The 25,669-nt window shown below is 42.3% G+C and overlaps 1 protein-coding gene across 1 annotated transcript in view; it reads right to left on the bottom strand.

Moving 5' to 3' along the window:
• Positions 1-25,669, bottom strand: part of frmpd2 (FERM and PDZ domain containing 2) — a 38,291-nt gene that overhangs the window by 2,727 nt on the left and 9,895 nt on the right. Inside the window, exons 14-24 of the mRNA XM_052113283.1 lie at positions 22,919-23,078; positions 21,254-21,446; positions 21,063-21,148; positions 20,513-20,587; positions 20,324-20,431; positions 8,623-8,739; positions 8,304-8,482; positions 6,951-7,049; positions 2,863-2,956; positions 2,590-2,675; positions 349-541 (exon numbers count right to left, since the gene is read on the bottom strand). Of these exons, the coding sequence (XP_051969243.1) occupies positions 349-541; positions 2,590-2,675; positions 2,863-2,956; positions 6,951-7,049; positions 8,304-8,482; positions 8,623-8,739; positions 20,324-20,431; positions 20,513-20,587; positions 21,063-21,148; positions 21,254-21,446; positions 22,919-23,078 (1,390 nt within the window). The remainder of the gene's footprint in view (positions 1-348; positions 542-2,589; positions 2,676-2,862; positions 2,957-6,950; positions 7,050-8,303; positions 8,483-8,622; positions 8,740-20,323; positions 20,432-20,512; positions 20,588-21,062; positions 21,149-21,253; positions 21,447-22,918; positions 23,079-25,669) is intronic.

The raw sequence follows: 25,669 nt of genomic DNA, 5'->3' as shown, positions 1-25,669 counted from the left end.
ATAGTACAGTGTTGAAAAAGTGGCCAGACCGGTGGTACTCAACCATAGTCAAGTCAGGAGCAAAGTTGATGAATATCTTTTGAATATCATCCTCATTTTTAAAACAGTTTCAATGTGATCTCGTAAATTGTGAGATTTCATTGCCACAAAACAGTCATGTGCTCTTTCCAATGAAACTTTGATTGACTACAGTGTCATTAAAAAGCAACACGAGGCTTGTGAGCCATAGCTAGCAAGGTCCTAAACAGCAGCGTCCACTGAATACCTTTCATGTGATCATGTTCCATCACAAAAACAAGACATGAGAGCAGTTAGAAATTCCTAGCTAGTTTTAAATCTTTTCATTACCATCAGACACAAAGCTGTAGTCTCTGTGCTTGACCACAAAGGGTCTTGTCATGGTGATGGCAGGACAGCTGTTCCTCATCTGTGTCCCTACAGGAGCTGGTTTGTGGACAGTGAGCATGTTCCCTAACCGAGGGCTTGCTGGGCCTCGAGGCAGCACAGAGCCTCCATCCCTCTCCAGTATCAGACTCACCACCTGAGAGCACAGACACACCATCAAAATATGAATCTACTCAATCTCTAAGTGTCTAAATTAGCATTTAGGAATGCAACATTTTCTTGAGCTGGTTTACATTTAGTTTATATTTACATGTATTAATGTAGCAGATGCTTTTATCCAAACGACTTACAATTGACAGTCTTCTATTGCTTAGAAAAGTAAGCATGAAGTTGTACAGAAATGTTTGTGTGACCGAGTAAAAAAAAAGTGAAATAGTAGAGTAGTAGAGATTAAATGGTTAAGGGGTGTGTTAACAGTTGTGAGATAAGTGCTCGCGTAAGTATTGTGTCATTAGGTGTTTCTTTGAAAGGGACTCAAGTTGAGTTTGGAAGATCTTTCCACCATCAATGAAACACAATGAAAGTGAAAGAGTAATGCTGGCTCGTAAATGACTCTGTGTTTTTGATCAAATCTTCTAAGTGATTGAAATTTTTCCATTCACTAAATGGATTGAATGAGTGAGGCATCATAAATTCACTTCGGCATGCAAGTCAATCTTGTTCTGCAAGTTTAATGATTCAATGACTTACTTTGTATTTGCACTTACACTTAACATGTTTTTACTGATCGGATTGAGAAAAGACCAAGTGTACTGTAATGCCCTTTTACACTTATAGAAACAAATGAAATCATAGCAAAATTTCGCTGCCTGACATTAGCATCATCAAGCAAGTGAACTCTGTTATACTGTATTTGCATGTAGTGTGGGAATAGATCAGATTTACATCTGTGTTGCCAAGATACATTTATGTAGCCAAAAGTGACTTGAGTGCAGGTACCCAACTGGATAGTAATTTGATCGATCAAGATGCATGAAGGTGATTTTTGCCTCTTTGTGTTGGTATCACCACTACTGAATTTGTTGAAATGTTTATATCAGGGGTGTTTCTAGGGTGAGTAGATAGACGGGGCTTAGCCCAGGCCATTGTGGATACATAAGGCAACTTTTGATACAATATCGAAATATAAAACACTTAATAACAAAAGTTTAAAATGTTACATCTGTGAGATGCCATTTATATTTATTTAATCTTTAAACATTATTGAAACAAATGTCCTACTGACTTTTGTGTCAGTCTCAGATTTTCAGCTCAAAAGATCAGAAATTGCATGCTTTTTATATGTATTTTAAAACTTTGTTGAAAAAACAAAACACTTTTGTCCCTTTTACCTCTCCGTAGTTCAATGTACATTGTATATAATTGACAGTTTATTGACAGACTACTTTCAAAGTTTCCACAACTCTGAACTTGACAAAGCATCATAAAAATGCAGCGTTTATGACGCTGAATACCAGTGAGATGGCACGCACATGTACAGACTCTACAGCTCTACAGAGTAACAATTAAAAATAGCACAGATGGATCGCAAGAATGCGTACTGAGAACTGGACATACTGTAGTCTTGTTCAATGATATGAGAATAAAACAAACAATATAGTGAGTTTGTAAACCACTTGTATTGCTTTATATAAAAAGCAATTTTTTTGCTTTATTCATCTGCCACAATAATGCAACTTATTTCAAACTGTATGTCAAGCCACACACATATACATATATATATATATATATATATATATATATATATATATATATATATATATATATATATATATTAGAATTATTATGAATTATCTTTATTTTGGGGCCTTTCTCAGAAAGTCATGATGCATGCAAATAATTGGTACCTAATCTAAATATTTGGTACTGACCGGATATGGAACAACATATGTTAACCTGCCCGAGCACAAACAGTCTACCTGGGGCAGATGAAGCCTGAAGAATTTTTTGCTGCTGTTTCACACTTTTCCTCATATGACGAATTGTGTGTTTTTCTTTTCGTTTTGTTTTTTTACAAAAAACTACCGGATAGCCATTTCAGATTAAAGACATTGGATTAAATCCAATTAAATGAATAATCTTTGACTTGGAAATCAGTGATTACTGTTGATCATATAAAGATCAAAGACCAGTCTGTAATTTGTGGTTGCAATTGTGCTGATGTAGTAAGCAAAGAGTGCTTACCTCTCCTGTTCTTGCCAAGCACTCAGCAGCCTGCTGATCTGTTAATCCCTGCAGTCTGATGCCATCCACTTCCAACAGTCTGTCTCCTGACACACGCACACACAAATTATACACAAACTATCATCACTCCCTAGTCGTTGCGTCTCAAGTGGATCAACCAAACTGACACATTTGTGCAACAAAATCTCAGTTCAGATCCAAGATATGTCCAACAATGTCATGTGATGATTATGCCAATGTAAATCGTATATTATCAGGGATAATAGCAAGTACCTGGCTGGATCTGCCCATCTTGTTCCGCTGCTCCACCAGGTACCAGGCTCTTGATGTAAATACCTCCATAGCGAAGACTTGTATTCACCCCTCCCTGTATACAGAATAGACTTGTGCTGTCTAACATCTATAAAGTATTGGGTTGCAAAGGGGAAGACCTCTTATAATAAACACTGAATGCTACAATTTCAAAGTTTAGAATGCATACCATAATTTACATTCCCTTTCATGACAGTTTGCCAGAAAGAATGAAAAATAAAGGTATTTTATAGGTATTTTTGACTGCCAACTTTTAAAATACACCACTTATCTATGACAAACACTACATGAATCTGATAAAAAAAAAGGTTAAAAAAAAAACAAAACAAAAAAACAGGGAGACATGATTACAGAGATTAAAAGATGAATAGAAGATTTTAATACACTGATCACAATTTTAAATTGTAATGTATGAAACAATTATATAAAAATCAGTTTATGTGTAGGGTCCAAATTTTCCTTATTGTCGACAGAGTGAGTTATTGTTGTGCATAAAACATGTTCAAAACAATGCAATGAATGCAAAAAACAAAACTAAAAAATAATGTCAATTGGCAGTTGGAATGTCTCGTTTTGCACAATAGAGGTGGTATAGAGCAGGGATGGGCAAAGGTTTTTGGTAAAGGGGCCACATCAGGCTTTAAGTAGTACATGGGTAGCCACATTGTACATCTTATTAGATACAATGCTCTGCATTGATTTATTTCTTGTATCTTTTAAGCCCAGAAATAGTTGTGTTCTCATTCTTATGCATGATGCACAATGTTCTGAAGTTTGTGACTGATGGGAATATTCTGCCTGAAGTATTGCTCTACAAAGTTTACAAACATAGACAGATTGAAAATAACACAGTAAAAGTACAGTTACAGGTCTTAAAATGAACCCAAGTAAAAGTATCCCATTTTAAAACTACTTTAAAAAAGTATAATTCCAGGGGAAAATGACTTAGTCTCGAGAGTATTTGTAATTAGTTACTTTACACCCCTGCTCACTGGCTGTAAGTTTGCTGTTGAGCACAATTTAGTTTAACTGCCCCACGCAAACTATTAAATTCAGACTGAAATTATAAGGGACCTCATTTAAAATAAACATCAGCCATTCACATAAACAAGCTTGAACCAAGCCTGCAAAGCAATCAGCCGATATTAACATGATTAAGTGAATCCATGTACTTCAGCTTAAAATTCTAGAGTTTAAACAAGCTAATGTAAGAAAACTGCTGTATTACCATCTGGCTAGTCGCATGTCTCTTTTTTTTTTAAATTCTGGAACAAATTTACAGAAGTTACTTAAACTAACCTTCAGAAAATAATCTTCCAATTACATGCAAAGTTATTGTGTATAAGCATGTGACTGGCCCAATCAAAGCACTGAAAGCAAGTGGCATTCCAGCCCAAGTGTGATCACAGGATCACTTCACTGTATTTAAAGAAATATTCTGCATTAAATACAGCTTAAGCTCAATCAGCAGAATTTGAAGCCTGCTCTCGATTACCACAGAATATATTTTTAACTCGTCCTTCAGTTTGTAAAATAGAATGTAAACGTATTTACAGTACAGTAGCTTAATTAAGCTGTATTTAACTCAATGTTCTTTTAATACCCAAGAACAACCTTGGAAGGATTGAACTCCTCTTCCATTTCTGTTGAAGGTCCTCATCACTGAAAAAAGTGCTAACTTAAAAATGTTCTTCATGTGGTAGCATCTACTGTAAATGAACTGGCTTTATTCAAGTAATATCTGATATAACTGAATCAACCTAATTTAACTCATTTTACAAGTTAGATAAGGTAGAAATAGCTTCTTAAAGGAATATTCTGGGTTCAATACACATTTAGCCAGTCTTTCTAGCAAGTCAGTCCACTGTCGGCCATCTTTGGAACACTCCCGGGAGACTATTTCCAGTCATGATAGTACAGCTCCTATCTACTTAAATGGGGGAACACAGAAATCTCAAAAACGGTTGGTCAAGATTATGTTCAAAGAAAATATTTCAAATCAGTGGTAAAATTTGACAACGCTGGAATCATAAATTGTGCTTCTTTACCTCATATTACGCTAAAAACGCAATTTTCCTGGCTCGTATAGCTAATGCGCATATGCGTTCTCGAGATGATTGACAGGTGATGTCTATATCTAAAAGGTGATTGTCTCTTTCACCAGGAAGGTGGGACTTCCTTTCTACATCTTTTGACTGTTAGGTGCTAGAGCCTTTTGGTTGGGCGTTCCAATTTATCCCATTCATTTTAATAGAAGTGGCCCATCCCTGGTGAAGCTCAATAGACAGCATTTAAGCAATAATGTTGATTACCAAAAAAAAAAGAAAAAAAAAAAGAAAAAAAGAAAATTCAACATCCCTCTTTTTCTATTAAAAAATTAAGGTTACAGTGAGGCACTTACAATAGAAATGAATGGGGTACATTTTTGGAGAGTTTAAAGGCAGAAATGTGAAGCTTATAATTTTATAAAGCACTTACATTCATTCTGTTTAAACAAAGTAGTTTAAATAATTTATTTTATGGTCATTTTAGGGTTTTAGTGTTTACAGCACAATGTCGGCATGGCAATGAAGTTGTAAAATTGGATATAACTTTACACAGAAAAGGTTAATAAAATCATGTTAACACACATTCTGTTGATGTCTTGTGGCTATACTTCTGAAACAGTGAGTATTTTAACATTTATGAATTGGCCTTATTCACTTACATTGCAAGTGCCTCAATGTAACCAAGATTTTTTAAGAAAAGGATGGACAAGTCTAAATTAATTTTTGTGGTAATCAACATTATGCGACAAGTGCTTTAGATTTAGATTCATTTGTATTGAACCTGGAATATTCCTTTAAAGTAACAATTGCAGCTTACCTATTTTAACATTGCAGCAATTGAAAAATGTCACAGACATACAATGGTTACAGATATATAAAAACCAAAGGGTGCTTCCAAGATATCCATCAAACATTTACAGACCACATTGTGACAAACTGTGCAACCTGTTGACCCCTACCCAATCACTGTAGTCTCCCTAATCCCTCCACATGAAAGAAGCTCACTTGTTCAGGCCTGGACATTTTCAACAATGGTGAAATCAGCTCCCAATCACAACAGTCAACTTCACAAACAGTCACAAATTGTGTTTGAAAAAGTTTTAAGAAAACTAAACCTCTTGACCTTTTGTTATCAGCACTTATTTGTATTGTTTAAAATTTTTGTATTTGTGTTTTAGCATTCCTCTTCGAATTGCACCCAGAGGTCTAGTTTTGTTACTTGGCTATGCTTCGTGTTTTTGGCAACTGACACTTACAATACCTGTATATCCTAGTTCTACTTTCTTTATTCCGTTTCTTCTTTTGGTAAGAAACTGCATAAAACCTGAATGTAATCCCAGGGGAATAAAACGGCAAGCCAGAGCTACTTTAGAGAAATTTGTTTTCAAAATAGGTCCTTGACTTAAAAATGATTTTATTATTTTGTTAAGGTATTTTCATTAGGGGAGGTTTCAACACCAACGGTCAAGGGATAAACTGGGTTTGTGTAGACATTAAAAGACTAAAGACTGTTGACTTGCCATCGGCATTTTAGAGTCACAAAATTCTAAGATACTTCTTAAGTGATTTGCTAACAGCTAAAGACGTTATAGGTCACGGGAACCCAAGTGTGCAGTGTACAGTATGTTGTGTGGTCTGCAAAAGTTAATGTCATCAGATTTAAACTCAGTAATGTTCAATATCAATGCCTCTCAAGCTACTTAATCCCCATTTAGAGAGATTAGCCCTTGTCTGTAACTGCTTCCCCTTTCCACACGCTATCTGTGTTGTCATGTGACCACTCTTCCTCTTCGCCCCTGATTCTCTTTGGCATTCTATAATACTCTGACCCTGTGGGAGCCAATGTAGCAGCAGACATAGAGTTTTTTTTTCTGTTTCAATTATGGCAGCACAAATTTATGTTAACTTTTATTAAAAAAATTGCCTGTATGCCCCCTTTCAGTTTTGTCTAAAAAGATCAAGATCACTGAACCAATTAAAAATAAAACACTGTGTGCTTACAGCAATGCTGATGCCAAGACTGCCCCCAGATTTCCGAAGCATCACTATAAACTCTTCAGGTCTCAGGCTGATCAAAGATGATGACCGGGAATAATCATCCTATTATATATATAAAACAGAGAAAATACAATGGACAGATGTAAGAATGAGACAAAGTGATAGAGAAACATGTCTAATAGATTGAACACACTAGGGATTGCTCTGAATATTCAACTAGTCAATGGGGTTCGAGTTTGTGTTAACTAGTTGTGCATCACATAATTTCAGTTTATATCCATATAGCTTATTCCATATGGTGACAGTAGGAGGAAAATATCACTGTTCACAAACTGTCAGAGTGTATCTGAGTGCCATTTGCTTTGTATATCTAACTATGTATAGTTCAGTCATGAGAACTCTCAGAAAGATTTAGCATGTTAATGTGGGTATGACATATAGCTATTGGTTTTGGCAGACTAGATCTGCTACACTGCTGCTGCTGCAGAGTAAGTATGAAGACTTGCTACTGCTAGAAAATACACAGACATATTGAGTTAAGCATGAGGACATGCTCTGCTGCTGATGCAAAATTAGAAAAAATACAAGACATGCAGCATCGAGCATGTATGAACATGCTTCTCCATAAATAGACATTACAAACAATCCCCATGTTGCAGATTTTGGCCGGTGGAGCTGGGGTGGAGGAGGGTTTCAGAGAAATAACTCTTGCAGCTCACTGCAATTAAAACAGCTTGTCTGAAAAACTGAGCAATTTAAATGTTACGCAAAGAGAGACGCAAGTAGCTTGGCTACCTGATTACATGTCAAAGGACCAATCATCTCACACCATGCCAGACGATTGGCTTAACATGTCACCTATGAGTGAGCCGATTGGCTAACAGAAAACAAGTCATCAAATCATCAAATCAGCTTGTGCCACAAAGAGTTTCGCGGCTGAAATTAGGTCATTAGGCTAACAGAAATTATAAGAATAAAAAAAAACATGTCTGTTTTTAACACTCTTTATGACAATGCAATCAGCACAAATCTGTTAATGGAGATACATAATATACGTATCCTATGTCAATGCTGTGTTAGACTTGCAAAAAAAGTAAAAACTGCTGATGCGGGACGTAGTATCGTGAGCTATTTATATACAGTACTCTAAGGTAAACGTTATAGATCTAGTTGGTACTAGTTTACTTCTTTTCTGGATGACTAGTCGACAAGTAAAAATAGTCGTTTAAGCTACACATACACAGACCTATTTCAGAAACACTTTCACAGAAATTAACCAGCCACTGAATACATCAGTATCATCCCAAAGCTTGAAGACAATATGTACAGTATACATCATATTTTCTGATACTGTACCTGTGCATTTACAATGCGGACCTCAGGAACATGAAGCCTGCTCATGGATTTAGGGGTCATCATAACACTGACCAGCTCATCCAAATCATCATCCCCTGCTCGATTGTCAACCAGTATAGTACTCTGGGAATCGTAGCTCCTCTCTGCCAGATTACCGCTGCCACCACACTTATTGAGACCTGATATACATGATTTCAGAATTTCATAGTTCGTTCATCTCTGAGAAGAATTGTATGACCATTGCTGTCGTTCTTTTGTAATCTCTATTGATATGATATCACGTGGGCTGAATGTTGGTGATAGATGGGTCCAGATGTACCTTTTTGCTGTGAGACAATAAGTTCCACCTCATTAGAGCTGTTCTGCATGATGTTAGCAGCTTCACTGAAGGACACGCCCTCCAAGCTGATCTGGTTGAGAGAGATCAGTCGACCACCTGAGGGAAAGATGTAAGGATAGTAGGGTTACTCCGATACCAAAATATTAGCTTCGGTATGATACTAAACTGATACGTAATATACTTAATACTTAAAATAATCAGCCTCAGATGACCAATGAAACTAGACAAAAAACACTTTTGTTTTTCATTGGTAACACTACTCAAATAGGCACATATATAAAACAGATAACAGATACTGCTTTATAAATGTATAGTTTTTCATCACACCAAGTTTTGCAGGACAAGTGACATGTTAAAAGAATAAAGCATGAAAAAACTCGTTTTCTCTGTTTATTTCTATATCAAAATGATGCCCCAAAAAAACAACAAATGTTGACGGAGTATAACGACTCTCACGAGCCATCAAACTTTTGTGAGCTTACAGCGGGAAACTCTTGAGGGAAAAAAAAGGTAAATGTCCTTCGTCTGCCATCATAGTAGAGTTCTTGCTCACAAGTCACCGCTCAAAATTAAGGAAACATCCATGTAATATCCTGCATCCTCTTTACTTGCATTCTTGAGGATTAGAATTGAACTCTGGCAGTGGATGATGCTGTAGAACGAGTCCAAAAGAATGTAAGAACACAAATGAATGCACATTGAGAAACAGCATAGGGATCTCTCCTGAGAGCCAGAGGTCTCAGAGGGATTTTCCATCACACCTATTTTATTGGGAGACGTCTTTCGAAGTCCTGCTTACTATGATCAGCAAGACCGAATGACAGCCTCCTAAAGACATCCGACTGAAGAGAGGAAAGGATCTCTAAAACCTTTTCAGTGGGAGTCAGTATTGTGGCATGGCTACGTAACGTCTTGTTCCCTCCTGCAGGGAACCGGGTTACAATAGTAACTTAGGCGTTCCATTTCAGGTTGGTCACTTGATGTTATGTCGATGATTGACACAAGGGGTCTCTAAAGCGCAGCACAACAATACTGATTTTGATGTGCTTGCTACCAAAAATGTGTTAGAAAGTTTACAGAAAGCCCACTTCAACACCTTAGTGGGGAAGAGTTCGGGACACCACAGTGCCACTTGCGACAGTCCGAGGGTAGTCAATTCTCTCCACAGAATTCACATCAGGTGAGGTAATGAACTGTTTGGAGGGAAGACTGAATTCACAGTCCTTTGATCGTGGTTATAAAAGGGGCCGTCGGTAAAAGAAAGAGTTAAATCTTCCCATATTGAATCTAGGAGAAATTTGCTAGATTAAATAGTCCAAGTAACTTGCTTTGCCATGTGGGGAAGCAGTTAGAGTGATAAAGTGATAATGTGATAACTGCCATACCCTTCTGGGAGGCACAAGCTAAATGTAGTATACAAAAAGACTGATGCCACCCAAGCAGTATTAATACAGCTGTTGTGCTTAGCAACCCAGAGAGAGGTGTTCACCCAGCAGGGAAAAATCCCTCTATGCATTTTTAGAGCGAAGCCTTAACAGACATTTTCAGTTGTAACTAACTGCTTTGGGGAGTATACAAAAGTATTTTTTGCAGTTTTCACAAGAGCAGTTTTTTACTGCTTTTTTTTTGCTGCTATTGTGCTGAATAACACAGAGAGAGGTGTTTTACAGATTGGGAAACAACCTTCTGTGTGGTTTAATAGCAAAGTTTTAACAGACATTTAAGTTGTAACTAAACACTATGGGGAGTTACAAAATAGTGCCTTAATGCGATTGCTTGAGTGCAACTCATTCCTGATGAGAGCTCAATTCCGCTTCACAGAAAGCACCTGGGAAGACCTGGGAAACGTCTAGATTTTAAAATCTACCGAACGTATTTTGGAAAGCAACCTGCTGCCTAGCAGATGCTCAATAAGGACAGGCCTTTTACTCACGCCAAAGAGGAAGACATGCCCCTTGTGGAGTTGGCTTCAACACCCACCAGGCATTCCAAGCCCTGTGTTTTGTATGCTAACTGAATTGTGTCCACGACCATGTGAGACAGCCTCTGTTTAGAGACCGCTCTTTAAATCCTTTGGATTGACCTCCAAAGCACACAAAGATCTGACTCGACAGCCTAAGCTGGCGTGTATGCTCAATGTAAATGCACAACGCTCACACTGGGCAGAGAGTATGCAAAAGCCTGTAGGTTTATCACCTGCGTTCTGAACGGGGTTGATAAAACCTTAGGAACAAGGAATATAGCTTTAGAAAAGCCTGGACCAAACTCTAAGCAGGAATCTTCCACTGATAGAGTTTGGAGATCTCCTATACACTTCACTGAAGCAAGGGCCAGTAGTAATGTGGTCTTTTATGACAGAGCTGTATATTTCTTTCAGCACCAAGGATAGGCCCCACACTGGGACTGTAATGGGGCGAGAGGTTCTAAGACGTCTTGCAACATGTAAACATTTTGTGACAAGATCGTGCTAGCTCACGGAAATGCCCGTGACTGGGGACATGATTTTATATAGGAATAGCCAAACATACACTAAATAAACCCGCATCCAAGCACTCTTGTAGAGAATGAAGCATCACTGAGCGGTCTGCTGGGCTTTCATTTCGTGATGAACACAAGTCTGAAAAGACTCACCACTTTAGTGTACAAATGCATTTGGCAGAAGACAATCCATCTACTTCTCACATTATATTCAACGTGTTTATTCAATGTGTAGTTTCCACAGCTGCCTATTTGACCTCCGAAGGAGAAATTCTGAGGATTCGGTCTGCTTTTAAATGCACACTGAGCAAGGAAGGCAGGACTTCGAAAGACATCTGCCAATTGGTATGAAGGAAAACCAATCAGAGAGCTCGGGTTTTTCGAGTGACCACTAGTGTCGATCATCGCGTTATGTCGAGTGACAGATCTGAAAGGGAGCTTTTATTTTTGTGGAAATTTCAGTCCCTGTGTGTACTTAATGGCAGCTCCCAATTCTTAATGACATTTGTAAATGCCTGCGAGCCGAACTCTCTGAGCACAACCAGAATATAATTTGAGAGGACCGTCCTAGCCATTTGCTAAAAACATTGTATCATAATGAGTATCACACCTGCTTTGTGTAAAAGCACTGAAATATGTATCTTTTTTGCACCAAAAGTGATTGTTTCACTTTAGAAGACATTAATTTAACAGCTGATCTAATATGGACGAAGTTCATGCTGACTGACTGTGATATTTGTACCTTCTAAAGAGAAATCTCCATTCACTTGCATTTTAAGGATATAGGAATGTCTTAAAATTAAACCTTCAATGTTGAGTCACTTTGAAGGACATACAAATGTTTTAGTATTACATCTCTAATATTAATAGTTCCCCTTCTGTCGCTCTCTCCACGTTGTGTCAGAGAAGCGACACTAGGGGTCTCTCTTGAGCGCCGATATTCACCTCTGAACTATGAAAAAAGGCCAATGAGAGTTGGCAACCAGTATTTGCATGTCCCGCCCCCGGACATACGGGTATTTAAGCGGCGCAAATACGGGAGTTCATTCAGAAAATTTCTTCCGAGCCGATGGTCGTGTCTGCAACTGCTGCATACTACACACCGAGTTCCTGTCATCCCTCTGCTGCATAACTGTTGGATTCCACGGCGCACAACAGCGGCGTTCTCCTATTTGCACGGCTGTGCATTCCTGCCCCTGGGCGCATCGACAGTGCAGATTTAAAAACTCTCACGAGTTTTTTCCCTAAAAGAGTGATTTTATTTAAAAGAGTAATTTCCTCTAAAAGAGCAAAACACAGCGGCGTTGAACGTCCTTTTAAGGACGCGTCTTTATAAAGATGCCCTTCCGCCCCTGTGTTGTTTCTGGATCGCGATAGAGTGCTCTCCGCTTCCGGCGGTCACAGCGCTGTCTCGTGTGTCTGGGTAGCGATCACACCGAGGCTGCGTTTGTGGATGGTTCATGTTCTCACTGCGAGAACATGACCATGACAACGTTAGCGGTCGCGGCTTGCTTACAACCGTGAGCAAGCCACTCCAGCCGCCCCGTATTGCTCCTTCTTCCCACGGGATTGAGGGCGATGCGGCTGGCGATGGAGGCGATTTGGGGATGGCTGCGGGTGCAGCTCCGCCGAGTACGCCCCTCGGCCCACCCGCGCCCCAGCACGCTCGTTGATTCCCGTCCATGCTTGAGGCAGCGGCGACTCGCCTCACAGCCAGTCAGCCGACCCTCTTGCGATGGAAGCCGATGAGCTCGCCGCGACATCGGAGGGCGCAGCATCTGATGCAGAGGACTCCCCTGGGCTGCCGCCTCGGGCTTGCGCCCAGGCTGAGGCTGACGCACAGATGTCCGACATGCCTTCCGGGCAGCCAACAGCGTGGGCTTGGATTGGAACCCTCCATCCTCCCCACAGCCATCACGGCTGGATGACTGGTTCCTGGGGTCTGCGCGCCGCTCACAGCCTCGCCCCGGTTCCGTTTTTCCGGAAGTGCATGACGAGCTGGCGTCTTCGTGGAGAGCACCCCTCTCCACTCGTCCACACCGCCACAGGCTCGTCCGCCCTCGCCACCCTTGACGGCGGAGCGCCACGCAGTGCGTGGCGATTCCCCAGGTGGATAGGGCGGTTGCGATCCATCTATGCCCGGTACCCCTACCACCAGGCGAGGTCACCCGTACTCCCTTCCCGGACCTGTAGAGCAACCTCCTCGCTGACAGCGAAGGCCTACAGCGCCACCGGACGCGCCGCTTCCGCCCTGCATGCCATGGCTCTCCTGCAGGTCCACCAAGCCAAGGCGCCGCCCAACATGCACGGGGTGGCCCTGATCCCGACACGCTGCAGGAACTGCGCTCAGCGACCGACCTCCCCTGAGAGCGACGAAGGTCACAGCGCATAGCGCTTCGGGCAGGCGATGGCCACGCTAGTGGTCCAGGAACATCAACTGTGGCTGAACATGGTCGAGATGCGTGAAGCCGACAAGACTCGCTTCCTCAACGCCCCTGTCTCCCAGTTCGGCCTCTTGGCGACACCGTCGAGGACTTTGCCCAGCAGTTCTCCACGGTAAAGAAGCAGGCGGAGGCCATCTCTCACATCATGCCTCGCCGCAAGCCTGCCGCCACAGCCCATGCCCCGTCTGCTTGCCGAGGCGTCCTCCGCGGCCAGAAGACAAGCTCCTGCTCCGCCTCAACCGGGCCCAGCTCTCAGCCCCAGCGTCTAGCAAACCGCGGGAAGCGCCGCCCCTGTCTCACGGACCCCCTCGAGGACCCGGAAGGCTCCCAGAGCTCCTGAGACAACGCACCCAGAGTCCAAGAAGTTAGCTCGGAGGTGGTAAGACTGCTCCGTCCCCGGTGGAGGGGAGGAGAATCCTTTGTTTTTTCATTTGCCGCACCCTTAGCGGGGCTGCGGTACCAAATTCTCAATAAAGAGCTATTTCCTTTGTCTCTGGGGCATATGGCCCGCAAATGCCGTTCTCACGGCACTCTGCTTTCAGGCCTCAACAGTCCCGGCTCCATGGGCGCGGTGTCCCGCCTTCAGCCCCACGACTGTTCCCGGCCGGCCGGTTCAGAGCGAGTCCAGAGGGCGCCAGCATCAGACCTCCTCCTCAGTCACGAACCCGCCCCCTGCCGGGTGCGTGGAGCAAGGTAAGTGCTTCGAGTTTATTCTCAGCACCAGAGCCTCGGGACGCCACGTTGCCTCCTGACGCCACGTTACCTGTTCCGCACCACTGTGAAGCCCCGCCGGGTACGTCCAAAAAACCCATCCCTTTGGTGTCCCTAGCACGGAGTTTAGAGGCGTGGCTTTCACTGCCCAACCCGTCACGCTGGCTGCACTGGACCATTCGACTCGGTTACGCAATTCAGTTTGCCAGGTCTCCGCCCCCTTCGTGGGCGTACATTTTTCCGCAGTACACGGCCAACATGCCCATTCCTGTCGCGAAGAAATCGCCTCCCTTCTATTAAAGGACGCGATAGAGCCTGTCCCTCCAACCGAAGCGAAGAAGGGTTTCTACAGCCCTTACTTTGTTGTACCCAAGAAAGGCGGCTTCACGACCGATCTTGGACCTCGCGAGTTTTCAATCGGACCTTGTCCAAACTCCCGTTCAAAATGCTCACCCAGAAACAAATTCTATCTGGCGTCCGGCATCTAGATTGGTTACGCAGCGGTAGACCTGAAGGACGCGTACTTCCACGTCTCAATTTGCCCTCGACATCGACCCTTCCTACGGTTCGCGTTCGACGTTCAGGCGTATCAGTACAAAGTCCTCCCCTTCGGCCTGTCTCTGTCCCCTCGCGTTTTCACGAAAGTCGCAGAGGCATCTCTTGCCCCGCTCCGAGTAGCCGGCATATGCATACTCAATTACCTCGATGACTGGCTCATACTGGCGCACTCTCGAGAGTTACTATGCGCACACAGAGACCAGGTGCTCAGGCACCTCAGCCGTTTGGGGCTTCAGGTCAACTGGGAAAAGAGCAAGCTCTCCCCGGTCCAGAGCATCTCTTTTCTCGGTCTGGAACGAGCGTGCTCAGTCAGTGCTGAAATGCCTCGCTTCCTTCAAGCCAGGCGCCGTGGTCCCACTAAAAAGTTTCCAACAGCTCCTGGGGCATATGGCATCCTCCGTGGCGGCCACGCCGCTGGGGTTGATGCATATGAGACCACTTCAGCACTGGCTCCGGACTCGAGTCCGAGGCGAGCATGGCGCCGCGGCACGCTAGCGTAAAGTTACCTCTGCCTGCCGCCAGACCTTCAAACCCTGGACAGACCTTTGCTTTCTAAGGGCTGGAGTACCCTTGCAGCAGGTGTCCCGACTGCGTTCTGGTCACGACCGGCGCCTCAAATTGGGTTGGAGCGCCGTGCGCTAGCGGCGCAGCCGCAGGCGGTGGAACCGAGGCCCGCTGTGCTGGCACATAAACTGCCTAGAGCTGCTGGCTGTTTTCTGGCCCTGCAGAAGTTTCTTCCGTTAATTCGGCACAAACACATCTTAGTCAGGACAGACAGCACCATGGTCGTAGCCTACATAAACCGCCAAGGCGAGTACGCTCCCTCCACATGTCACAGCTCGCCCGTCGTCTCCTCCTATGGAGTCAGCAGCGACTGGAGTCACTGCGCGCCACTCACATCCCGGCAACCTCAATGTGATGGCGGACGCGCTGTCAAGACAAAGCTTGCCCGGGGAGTGGAGACTCCACCCCCAGTCGGTCCAGCTGATTTGGGACCGGTTCGGCAAGGCCCAGGTAGACCTGTTTGCCTCCCAAGAAACCTCCCACTGCTCGCTCTGGTATGCCCGGACAGAGGCTCCCCTCGGGGCAGATGCGCTGGCACACAGCTGGCCCACGGGGCTGCATAGTATGCGCGTTTCCCCAGTGAGCCTTCTTGCACAGGTGCTATGCAAGGTCAGGGGAGGACGAGGAGCAAGTCACTCTGGTAGCCCCCTACTGGCCTACCCGGACTTGGTTTTCGGACCTCACACTCATCACGACAGCCCCTCCCTGGCGAATTCCCCTGAGAAAGGACCTTCTTTCTCAGGGTCGGGGCACGCTCTGGCACCCGCACCCAGACCTCTGGAACCTCCACATCTGGCCCCTGGACGGGATGCGGAAGATCTAGCCGGTCTACCATCTGCCGTCGTAGATATAATCAATCAAGCCAGAGCCCCCTCTACCAGGCATCTTTACGCCCTAAAGTGGCGTCTGTTCATGGACTGGTGTTCTTCCGAGCCGAAGACCGCAGAAGTGCGCAGTTAGGTCAGTGCTCGTGTTTCTTCAGGAGAGGCTGGAGAGGAGGCTGTCCCCTCCACCCCTCAAGGTGTATGTCGCCGCTATCATGGCCCACCACAACACGGTAGACGGAAAGTCTCTTGGTAAGCACGACTTAATCGTCAGGTTCCTAAAAGGTGCCTGGAGGATAGCTCCTTCCCGGCCTAACCTGTTCCCCTCCTGGGATCTCTCGGTCGATCCTCACGGGACTCCAGAGACCCCCTTCGAGCCAGCTTGACTCAGTTGGACTCAGGGCCCTCTCTCTCAAGACCGCCCTGCTGATCGCGCTCACTTCCATCAAGAGGGTCGGGGACCTGCATGCGTTCTCTGTTAGCGACGCTTGCCTGGAGTTCGGTCCGGCAGACACGTTCATGATCCTAAGACCGCGACCGGGCTATGTGCCCAAGGTTCCTACCACACCCTTCAGGGATCAGGTAGTGAACCTGCAAGCGCTGCCCCAGGAGGAGGCAGATCCAGCCCTTTCACTGCTGTGTCCAGTACGTGCCTTACGTATCTACCTGGACCGCACACAGAGCACTAGACGCTCTGAGCAGCTCTTCGTCTGCTTTGGGGGACAGCAGAAAGGGAATGCTGTCTCCAAGCATCACACCCAGGCCGTGCCCCCCCCTTTGCGGGTCCGAGCCCACTCCACCAGGAGTGTTGCGTCCTCATGGGCACTGGCTAGGGGCACTGCCCTAGCAGACATTTGTAGAGCAGCGGGCTGGGCAACACCGAACACTTTCGCGAGATTCTACAATCTCCGAGTTGAGTCAGTATCGTCCCGTGTTCTCTCAGGTACCGAGCCCGTGAGAACTTCGGTGGCACGCCCACGATCTGACCGGGTGAATCGCTTGCATCTAGCGCCCTTCCCCAACCAGGGAAACAGTGCGCCTTCATTCCCAGGAGATCTCAGGTTTGGGACACTGGTTGATTCCTCCCTAGCCCTCGTGGGTTGCAGTTCAGCGAAGGAACTTCGCCGACCCAAGCCACTCGCGGTACCGCAAGCTACCCTGCACTGGTATGGTGCTCCACAGGTAAGGCCTCCTTCGGACTCCCCTGTGTGTAACGCCACGGTTCTGTCCCCTCTGGCGAGTGGACTCCCGTACTTCCCTTAGGCAGTCACGGCTGCCTCGGTTGCCGTGCTGTATGTTCCCCCTCTATAGGCTGGATCCACCACCGCACCGACTTTTCCACATAGGCCCTAAGTCAGGCCTCTGATGGTTTTGCCACTTAAACTTGCCTCCCTCTCGGGTAGGCGTGGCCTCCCGCAGGGTCTTCTCCGCCCTGAATAAGGGCTAAGACCCCCTTCCCTCAATGCGTGTAAGGGCCCGGCCTAAGTTGCTCTATCGCGAGAAACATAGAGAGAAAAGAGGCCCGGCCAGGCTTGGCCCGTTCCCAGGTTGGCGGCCAGCACCTTGTTCCCCCTCCAGGGTAGCGATAAGGAATCCTGATGGCTTAAATGGTGCATTGGGGAAGAGTACGTGCAGCCTGATACAGTTGGTCGTCCTGCACGTAAGACTACCTGCTCGCTCCTGTATCAGCAGTTCACGTACACGGCTCAGCGCGTGGCGCTTTATAAGTGGACCCCTAGTGTCGCTTCTCTGACACAACGTGGAGAGAGCGACAGAAGGAGAACGTCTAGGTTACGTATGTAACCTCCGTTCCCTGATGGAGGAACGAGGCGTTGTGTCTCCCCTGCCACGTCGCTGAGCCGAGCCACTGTTGTGGCCGGACCATTTCCGGCTCCTCAGAAAAATCCTGAATGAACTCCCGTATTTGCGCCGCTTAAATACCCGTATGTCCGGGGGCGGGACATGCAAATACTGGTTGCCAACTCTCATTGGCCTTTTTTCATAGTTCAGAGGTGAACATCGGCGCTCAAGAGAGACTCCTAAAAGTTCTCCTTTTCTTTCTCAAAGTCACTACTATCCTCAAATATTATATTCAATCTAGTAAGTTGACTAATTGGTAGGCTTTTTTTAAGACTTGGGATGAAAGCTATCTGCAAGTAAGTGTGAAAATATCAGACCAAATCAATTATCATTAAGGAGAGGAATAAAATCCAAAAGAGTAATGACTGGACCATGCCATAACAAGAACCCATCATCAATATAGCATCTCCAAGAGATTATAAATGGTTGTACTTCATGACCTGGAGGTATGGAGTATCATCAAAAAAGAAAAGGATACTTTTTTAGAATGAAAGAAGCCAAATTGACTAGAAATGTGGTAGAAGGTTTTTGTATTATACTTGTATTTAAATAATATTAAAATGTGTCAAGACCTTGTTTATAGCCAGTATTGGTGTATAATGTTTCAATGTCTAGAGTACACAACAATACATCTTGGTTTAGTGGTGGAAGACATTTGAGAAACAATAAGAAATGAGTACTATCTTTAATATATGATCTTAAACTAGGGACAAAATCTCTTCAAAACTAGATATTCTTTCTGTGAGACTACCCACACCAGAAACAATAGGTCTGCCTGGAGGGATATCATTTTTATATGAATCTTAGGGAGGATATATAAAAAAAGCTTACTAATCAATCAACTAACTAGACTGAAAATAATAGTGGTGACTTTGAGAAAGAAACAGAACATTTAGTCTAAATTTAAAGAACGAAAATATAGAGAAGATTGGTTACATAATGCAGCAAAAATTAAAGAATCCAAGAGTCGGGAAAAGTATCTGGGCCCCAAAAAAACACCCAGGTGTAATCCAGACCTGATTTTTTTTGTACCACATATACTCAAAAACTATTAATATTAGAGATGTAATATTATGTGTCCTTTAAAGTGACTCAACATTGAAGGGTTCATTTAAAGACACACCACTAATTACTTAATGGATAAACCATTAAATACGCTTACAGGGAAAATTATAAATGTGGCAATTGTACAAAAATATTATCTTTTATTCATCCTATAAATGGTAATTCTGTTGCTATCAAAAGTTTAATAAGATGCAAAGCTAGAAATTATTTATATTATTAAATGCCCATGTGAAAAGTTCTATGTTGGAGAAACATCTCCCTCCCTAAAGGAGCAAATGACAGAACATACAAGTGCAATAAATTAAAATTTGCAAGACATTTTAATGAATTCAATCATCTGTTTTCGTAATTTTTCTTTTTTTGGTATTGAACAAAACCCAAAAAGAGAGGAGTGAATATTGATCAAATTAGGAAAAGGAGGGAGGCCTTTAGGATTCTTTTGCCTTAAAAGTTTATTTCCAGGAGGGATGAATGAGGATTTTTCTTTGAAAGAGTTTTTGCACTGATGAGTTGAAGCACCATTTTAAAACCGAGATTGGTTGTCTGATTGATTGACTGACTGAGTTCATTAATGGCCCTTATTAAACCATTCCCCCAATTACTTGGGGAGTCCCTTGTCAGCTGTACATAATTCCAGGGCCCAAACTGATTGGTTGTCATAGTGGGCTCTCATATTAATAACTTTTATTTTAACCTTGATGAAGGCCTACGTGTCAGTTTAATAAAGTTTATTAATTTTAAGTTCAATGAAAGTTTCTTTTACTACAAGTGTCACTGGATTTCTCTATTCTAACCGATACATTTTGAAAGAGTGAGAGAATGCCAGAGGGGAATTAGGCATTGGAAAGTTAAAGCCAAATAAAAAAAATCTAACTGCCCATGTCTCCTGAAACACTTGTTTATATTTTTCAGCCATTCTTTTCCATTCTGTGCAAATCTGTGACAAAAATGTGCACAAGATTGTTTACAACTGATTATATTTGAGCATGCATTTGTGTGAGAATGAATCTACAGTCTTGGAGGAGAATGATCTTCTAATTGATGCACCAAACCTACAATATGCACCAACAGACAGAAAACGATTCATCTTTGTGAGTCTTTAAGTGGGTTTAGGAAAATAACCCTCTGTCTTGTAAAGTTTACTTGGCCACAGGTAAACTAATATTAAAGATTCACCTGGTTTGATGCGTCCATCGTTGTCAGCTGGGCCTCCAGGTACAACGGACGCAATGAAGATACCAAGGTCCAGTCTCCCAGTGTTGTCTTCTCCAACAATTACAATACCTACAGTACAGTGTATATTAACCCATGGATATTCTGCATATAAGGATATCAGTTATCAATAATATTGGAAAATCCACTCACCAAGGCCACCTTTTGGATCCTTTTTGAGGGTAACACAGATTATTTCCCTCTCTGGTGGTCGTGAAATTATTGTATCTTTAAGAAAAATACATTTTGTAAAAAAAATTTAAAAAACACCTCTGTATTTTAGAAGGCAAAATAACTGTTTACCTACAACAAAACTTATTTCTAATTGACTAAATTAAAGTCAACATAAAATCAAAATGTACCCTTTTTATTTTCTTAATACATATTCCTGGTCTTATTATATGTTATTATAGACAAAAAAAAAGCTTCATTCTGTAATCTTATAATCTAAATGTAATAATTTGCTCTGCCTCTGAAACGACTTTCCTTTTTCGGCTGATGTCACAAATCTTATTTGGTCAACTTCCCTACAACTCTGATTTTGAAAGTACAATTGGTTGTGAATGTCGAAGTTCATAAGCCAATTAAATTGGACCCAAAGTTCTCAAAGTAATCTCAGTCCAGCCCAAAGTCTGCAGGAGTGAACAATGAAACAATACTGTTTAGTCTGCAGGTTAATTAGGGAATAGTTATCAATCCATACCTCTTTGGGCGGAAGACATTGAAGGGACTTCAGAGCATCTCTTTTGAGAGCTAAAATAACTTCTCTGCTGAAATGGACTTTGGCTTCTAAAAGTACAATAAATATAAATAAAAAAAACAGGGATTACAAGATTGCAGTACAAGTACAAGATTAGGGTAATTGAAAATGTTGCACATGTAGTTGGTTCTCACCCTGTGTGGTCTAATAAGTCTCTCTGTTGTTTGATCTTTGTCTCAATCCGCATAGCAATGTCCTCACAGAGCTTGCTCATAGAGTCATCAGGAGTGGTGTTGAGGCGTCCATCGTTAAGTGCTACCTCAGACAACCTACTCGTCAGATTATTCTGGGCCCTGCACATGGCTGCATACTGCACGATACTCTCCTCTGAAGAAATATTTGGAAGTGGTAGTTACGGTGATTAGTAAGGGAATGGTCTGATTAAATGTAGTAACTCTGCCCACCCTTTCCATGTGTTCTGGGTGGTCAAAGCTGAACAGCTAACAACTTGCCCAAAACTAAAGCTGGGTTCACACTGTATGATTTTGGCCATGATTTTGCCATCCGAGACAGATTTTGAAGATAACAAATTATTTACTGTATCTTGTTGTAGGACAAAATTTGGTAGTGTCTGAAATTTTGCATCTCATTCATGCAGTGTAACTATTCGGTACTCGGCAGAGTCACTTCTCAGTGTAACTATATGACGGCCAAAAGAGGTTAAAAAAAACAGTCAACACTGTCAATCTGTAAAATTGGGATCATAGTCTTGGCTGCAGTGTGTTTCGTACAGTTTGACATAATATTGAAGAGTGTGCCATGGCTTTTACCCAAGATACCACTGGCATAATATCATACAATCTGACAAGCAACATTCATAAAGGGCCGTAAAAATCGTACAGTGTGCACTCGGCTTAAGAATATCTTGAGTCATCGGAAGCTTTCACCAACACTTATCAGATTATTCTTTTGTTTTGTTTAAAGCATGACACCAAGAAAGGATGCTATAAAAATAACTAGCACAAAAATGGGGGGTTTGGGATCTTGATGATTTGGGCTTCATCTCATCACATTAAACCAATAATTTATCCTTGACTAAATGTATGCTCACACCAAATAAATTGCAGGATTTTGCCAAGATGCTTTACTGTTGGTCACTAATACAATACATAATAACTGGAGAAAGCTATCCATCAGTAGTCCCTTTCATTTCAGTGGCAGTTACTTGGCTGGTGCATGATGCCCCAAAAGTAAGCGACTTTCCTTCTGCCGTCTTTGTACATGGGCATTCAGTTCCAGATTTTATTTGAAATATTTTGAGCCAACCACCTGAGCCATAAATGCTACTGTATGTGACTCATCATTCTGGAGTTGCAGGAAAATTACATCTTGTCAACAACACCGATTGGCTGATGGCACCACAAGAATGTGTACAGTCACAACAATTCACTCGTGCCTATCCTGGACTGTTACGTAAAAGGCAGCAGACTAGGAAAAAGTCAAAATCTACACTTTTAAGAGCACTACAAAAATGGTCACTGGGGAAAAACGTCTATTGCAATATATTCAAATATTTCTCATTTATATGTTGCTTGAAACATTGATACAATTTGGATCCAATTGGTTTTGGAGGCAGATCATGTGAGTTCCACTCTCTCTACTCCCATTGGTAGCCAGCACATCGTGTCAGGACTCATTTGTGTAAAGTTGAATTCAACTTTGCACCATAGCCCAGGGTCGTTGTTGCTCACGTAACCTCAAATCGGCAACTCTTTTAAAAATGAATGACTTCCAGTCACTTTGTCACTTCAAATATCTGTCAGTATGAATGTACCTTAAGAGGGTTGATGTAAACTAACCTGAAGCAAGGCTGTGGCTGAGTTGGCGAGAGCTCATCTCTTTGTGAAACTTGTGCTGTGCAGAGCAGAGGTTGCAGAGGTATTTGGCAACTTTTGAATTTTCCGTCAGAAAGGTGTGCTTCTTTTTATTGGTGCTGCTCTCAATGACGAATTTACATCGCTGTGTTGACGAGAACAAGGTACAGAGAATCATTATGTTGACCAGCATCATAAAATTAATTATACAGTTCTATCAATTTAGTTTACCAACAATCTCCGTTACATTTGTGTTCAGATAACTGACACAACATCAATTTAAATTCCCTAACTGTGCTCTAGCATATATGTTTAACTTCAAAGTGTTTCGTACAAGTCATAAACTCTATCAAACTCCGGTCTGGCCAAATCTCAAACGGCATAGTCTGGGCACTAACTGTCTGATGCATATTGCACACAACAATATAAAAATAGTCAATAAGATTGACTCATGTTAAAAAGATTCCGCGTTGATGCAAAGAGCGCTTTGAGGACAAATTAATCAGTAAATTTGCCAAAGTTTGTCAGGTTAGTGAAATTACCTCTTTTAAAAGGGTCATGACATGAGGAATCAAATTATTCTTGATCTTTTAACATCTAAAAGGTCATTGTACTTTAAAAACAAACTGCAAGTTTCAGAATTTAAAACTTTCTCTCTGCAAAATGAGCATTTGTTGAAACCAAGCTGCCAAAATGACTCGATCCCTTCTTCCTCTACATTGTGATGTCACACTGTGGTAGACATTTGCATCTGACCGTCGCCACAACAACATATCAACGGCCACTTTTCCTTATCACTTCCATAGCCCCGCCCAGTAGCGGTGAGCAGTGAGATGGCAAGGAGTTTCTATTTTATTTCTATATTTTTTTTTTGAGCTGCAAAAGATCCCAGAGACCTTGTTGTTTGAGTCAAAGTTCTGACTACGTGAGATTAGATCTGGCTCTACCCAAAAGCTCTATCTTAAAATTGTAATGTACACACTTGAGTCACCAAACGGAATTGCAAAATGTTTTCAAACAGGTTTCCTGAAAATTCCCTCGGTCTGCCAATAGTTGGACAATAGATAGCCTTGGTTGAGCCAATCAGTACAGTATGTTTACATGTGCATTTATAGCAAGTTTTTGCATAGTCCAGCTACAGTCTTTTATCTGTCTGTCCAACTATACATGACACAATGCATAATTTAATATTTGAGGTCACCAGTAACCTCTGAGCAATTTCAGCGCTATGGACGTGACATTTGCAGACTTAACTTCTCTTAGAAAGTACTCATTACCAGTATATCAAACCATTTGTATGTGCAATCATAAACCCCTGCAGACAGAGTTCAGACATCAGAAAATATTCAGTAGACAAGTTTTATTTATTTTTTCAGTTTAGTTTGGGAAATTAACTTTTTAAAAAATGAACATGGGAAAAAAAGACATCTAAAACTCTTTGAAACCTGCAGATTTTGACGGTATGGGAACCTTTCAGGCTGCAAGTTTGATTGGATTAAGATTGAAATCATGAAATGGCCTTGCACCATTACTAAAAATAAAATGTCCTATTATTCCATTTTTAAATATAGTCTGCATTCATTGCTTATGTCAGCGCTGCATGAGCGGGTGGCACTCTCTAGTGGGTGCGCCACACACTCATTCAAATTGCAAAGTTCTTCAAAATGATCGCTTCCCAAATGTTGGTTTTAGATGCAGAAGCTTAAAACACTTCACAGATCAAAACAATTGTCAGTGATCTATCTAATCATCACAGTAAAAGAAACAGTGAAGGTTTGTGATTCTCCCATTGATATCTATATGATTTGATACAAAGTGTCCGTAAATGTCACATCCGTAAAATGTATTCACCGCACTTAACATGCGCACAACATTGAGGCCAGTTATGGTCCGACTTTTGTGCGGCACTAAGCTGAGCTAAATTAGCATTATCTTGGTGTGTTAGTCAGACTTCGCAAACATCAGACTGGTGTGATTTAAGTTGGACTAAAGCATTTACATGATATATTAAAAAGACAAATTTTTTAAATTTTGTTTGAGTCTGACTTTTACATTGCATGCAAACATATTAAATGTGTCGGGCTGGTCGGCATGTTCAAACAAACTACACATTTTTGATTATGCCACAGATTAACACTTTTAAACTTAAAAATGCCTAATAGTTGTTTTATAATCAGCTGGAATAGCAGAAAGTAGTTTAACATCAAAACACTCACACATTACCTCCTTTAAAGGGATAGTTCACTGCCCAAAAATTATAATTATCTTATGCTTTACTCACCCTCATGCCATCCCAGATGTGTATGACTTTCTTTCTTCATTAGAACACAAAAGAAATTTTTAAAAGAATATCTCAGCACCGTAGGTCCATACAATGCAAGTGAATGGTGATCAGACATTTGTAGCCCCAAAAATCACATAAAGGAAACATAAAAGTAATACAAGTAAAGTAATCTAAATCTCCACGTTAACCCTTGCTTTCAGATGTGAAATTGAAACGATACAGGCAAAAGTGACTTCCAGATGTAAAAGTGAAAGTGGAGATATAGAGTAAAAAAAGGACTTAAATCTGTTTCTCAGCCACATCTATCATATCAGATATTGATTTAAACACGAGTCTTGTGGATTACATTTATGTTTCCTTTATGTGATGTTTGGAGCTACAAATGTCTGCTCATCATTTGCTTCCATTGTAAGGACCTACAGAGCAGAGATATTCTCCTAAAAATCTTTGTT

Source organism: Xyrauchen texanus, chromosome 40 (genome assembly GCF_025860055.1).
Source record: "Xyrauchen texanus isolate HMW12.3.18 chromosome 40, RBS_HiC_50CHRs, whole genome shotgun sequence".
In the NCBI taxonomy this organism is placed as follows: domain Eukaryota; kingdom Metazoa; phylum Chordata; class Actinopteri; order Cypriniformes; family Catostomidae; genus Xyrauchen; species Xyrauchen texanus.
The sequence above is the reverse complement of the archived record's forward strand: the minus strand, read 5'-3'. Positions and strand labels throughout refer to the sequence as shown.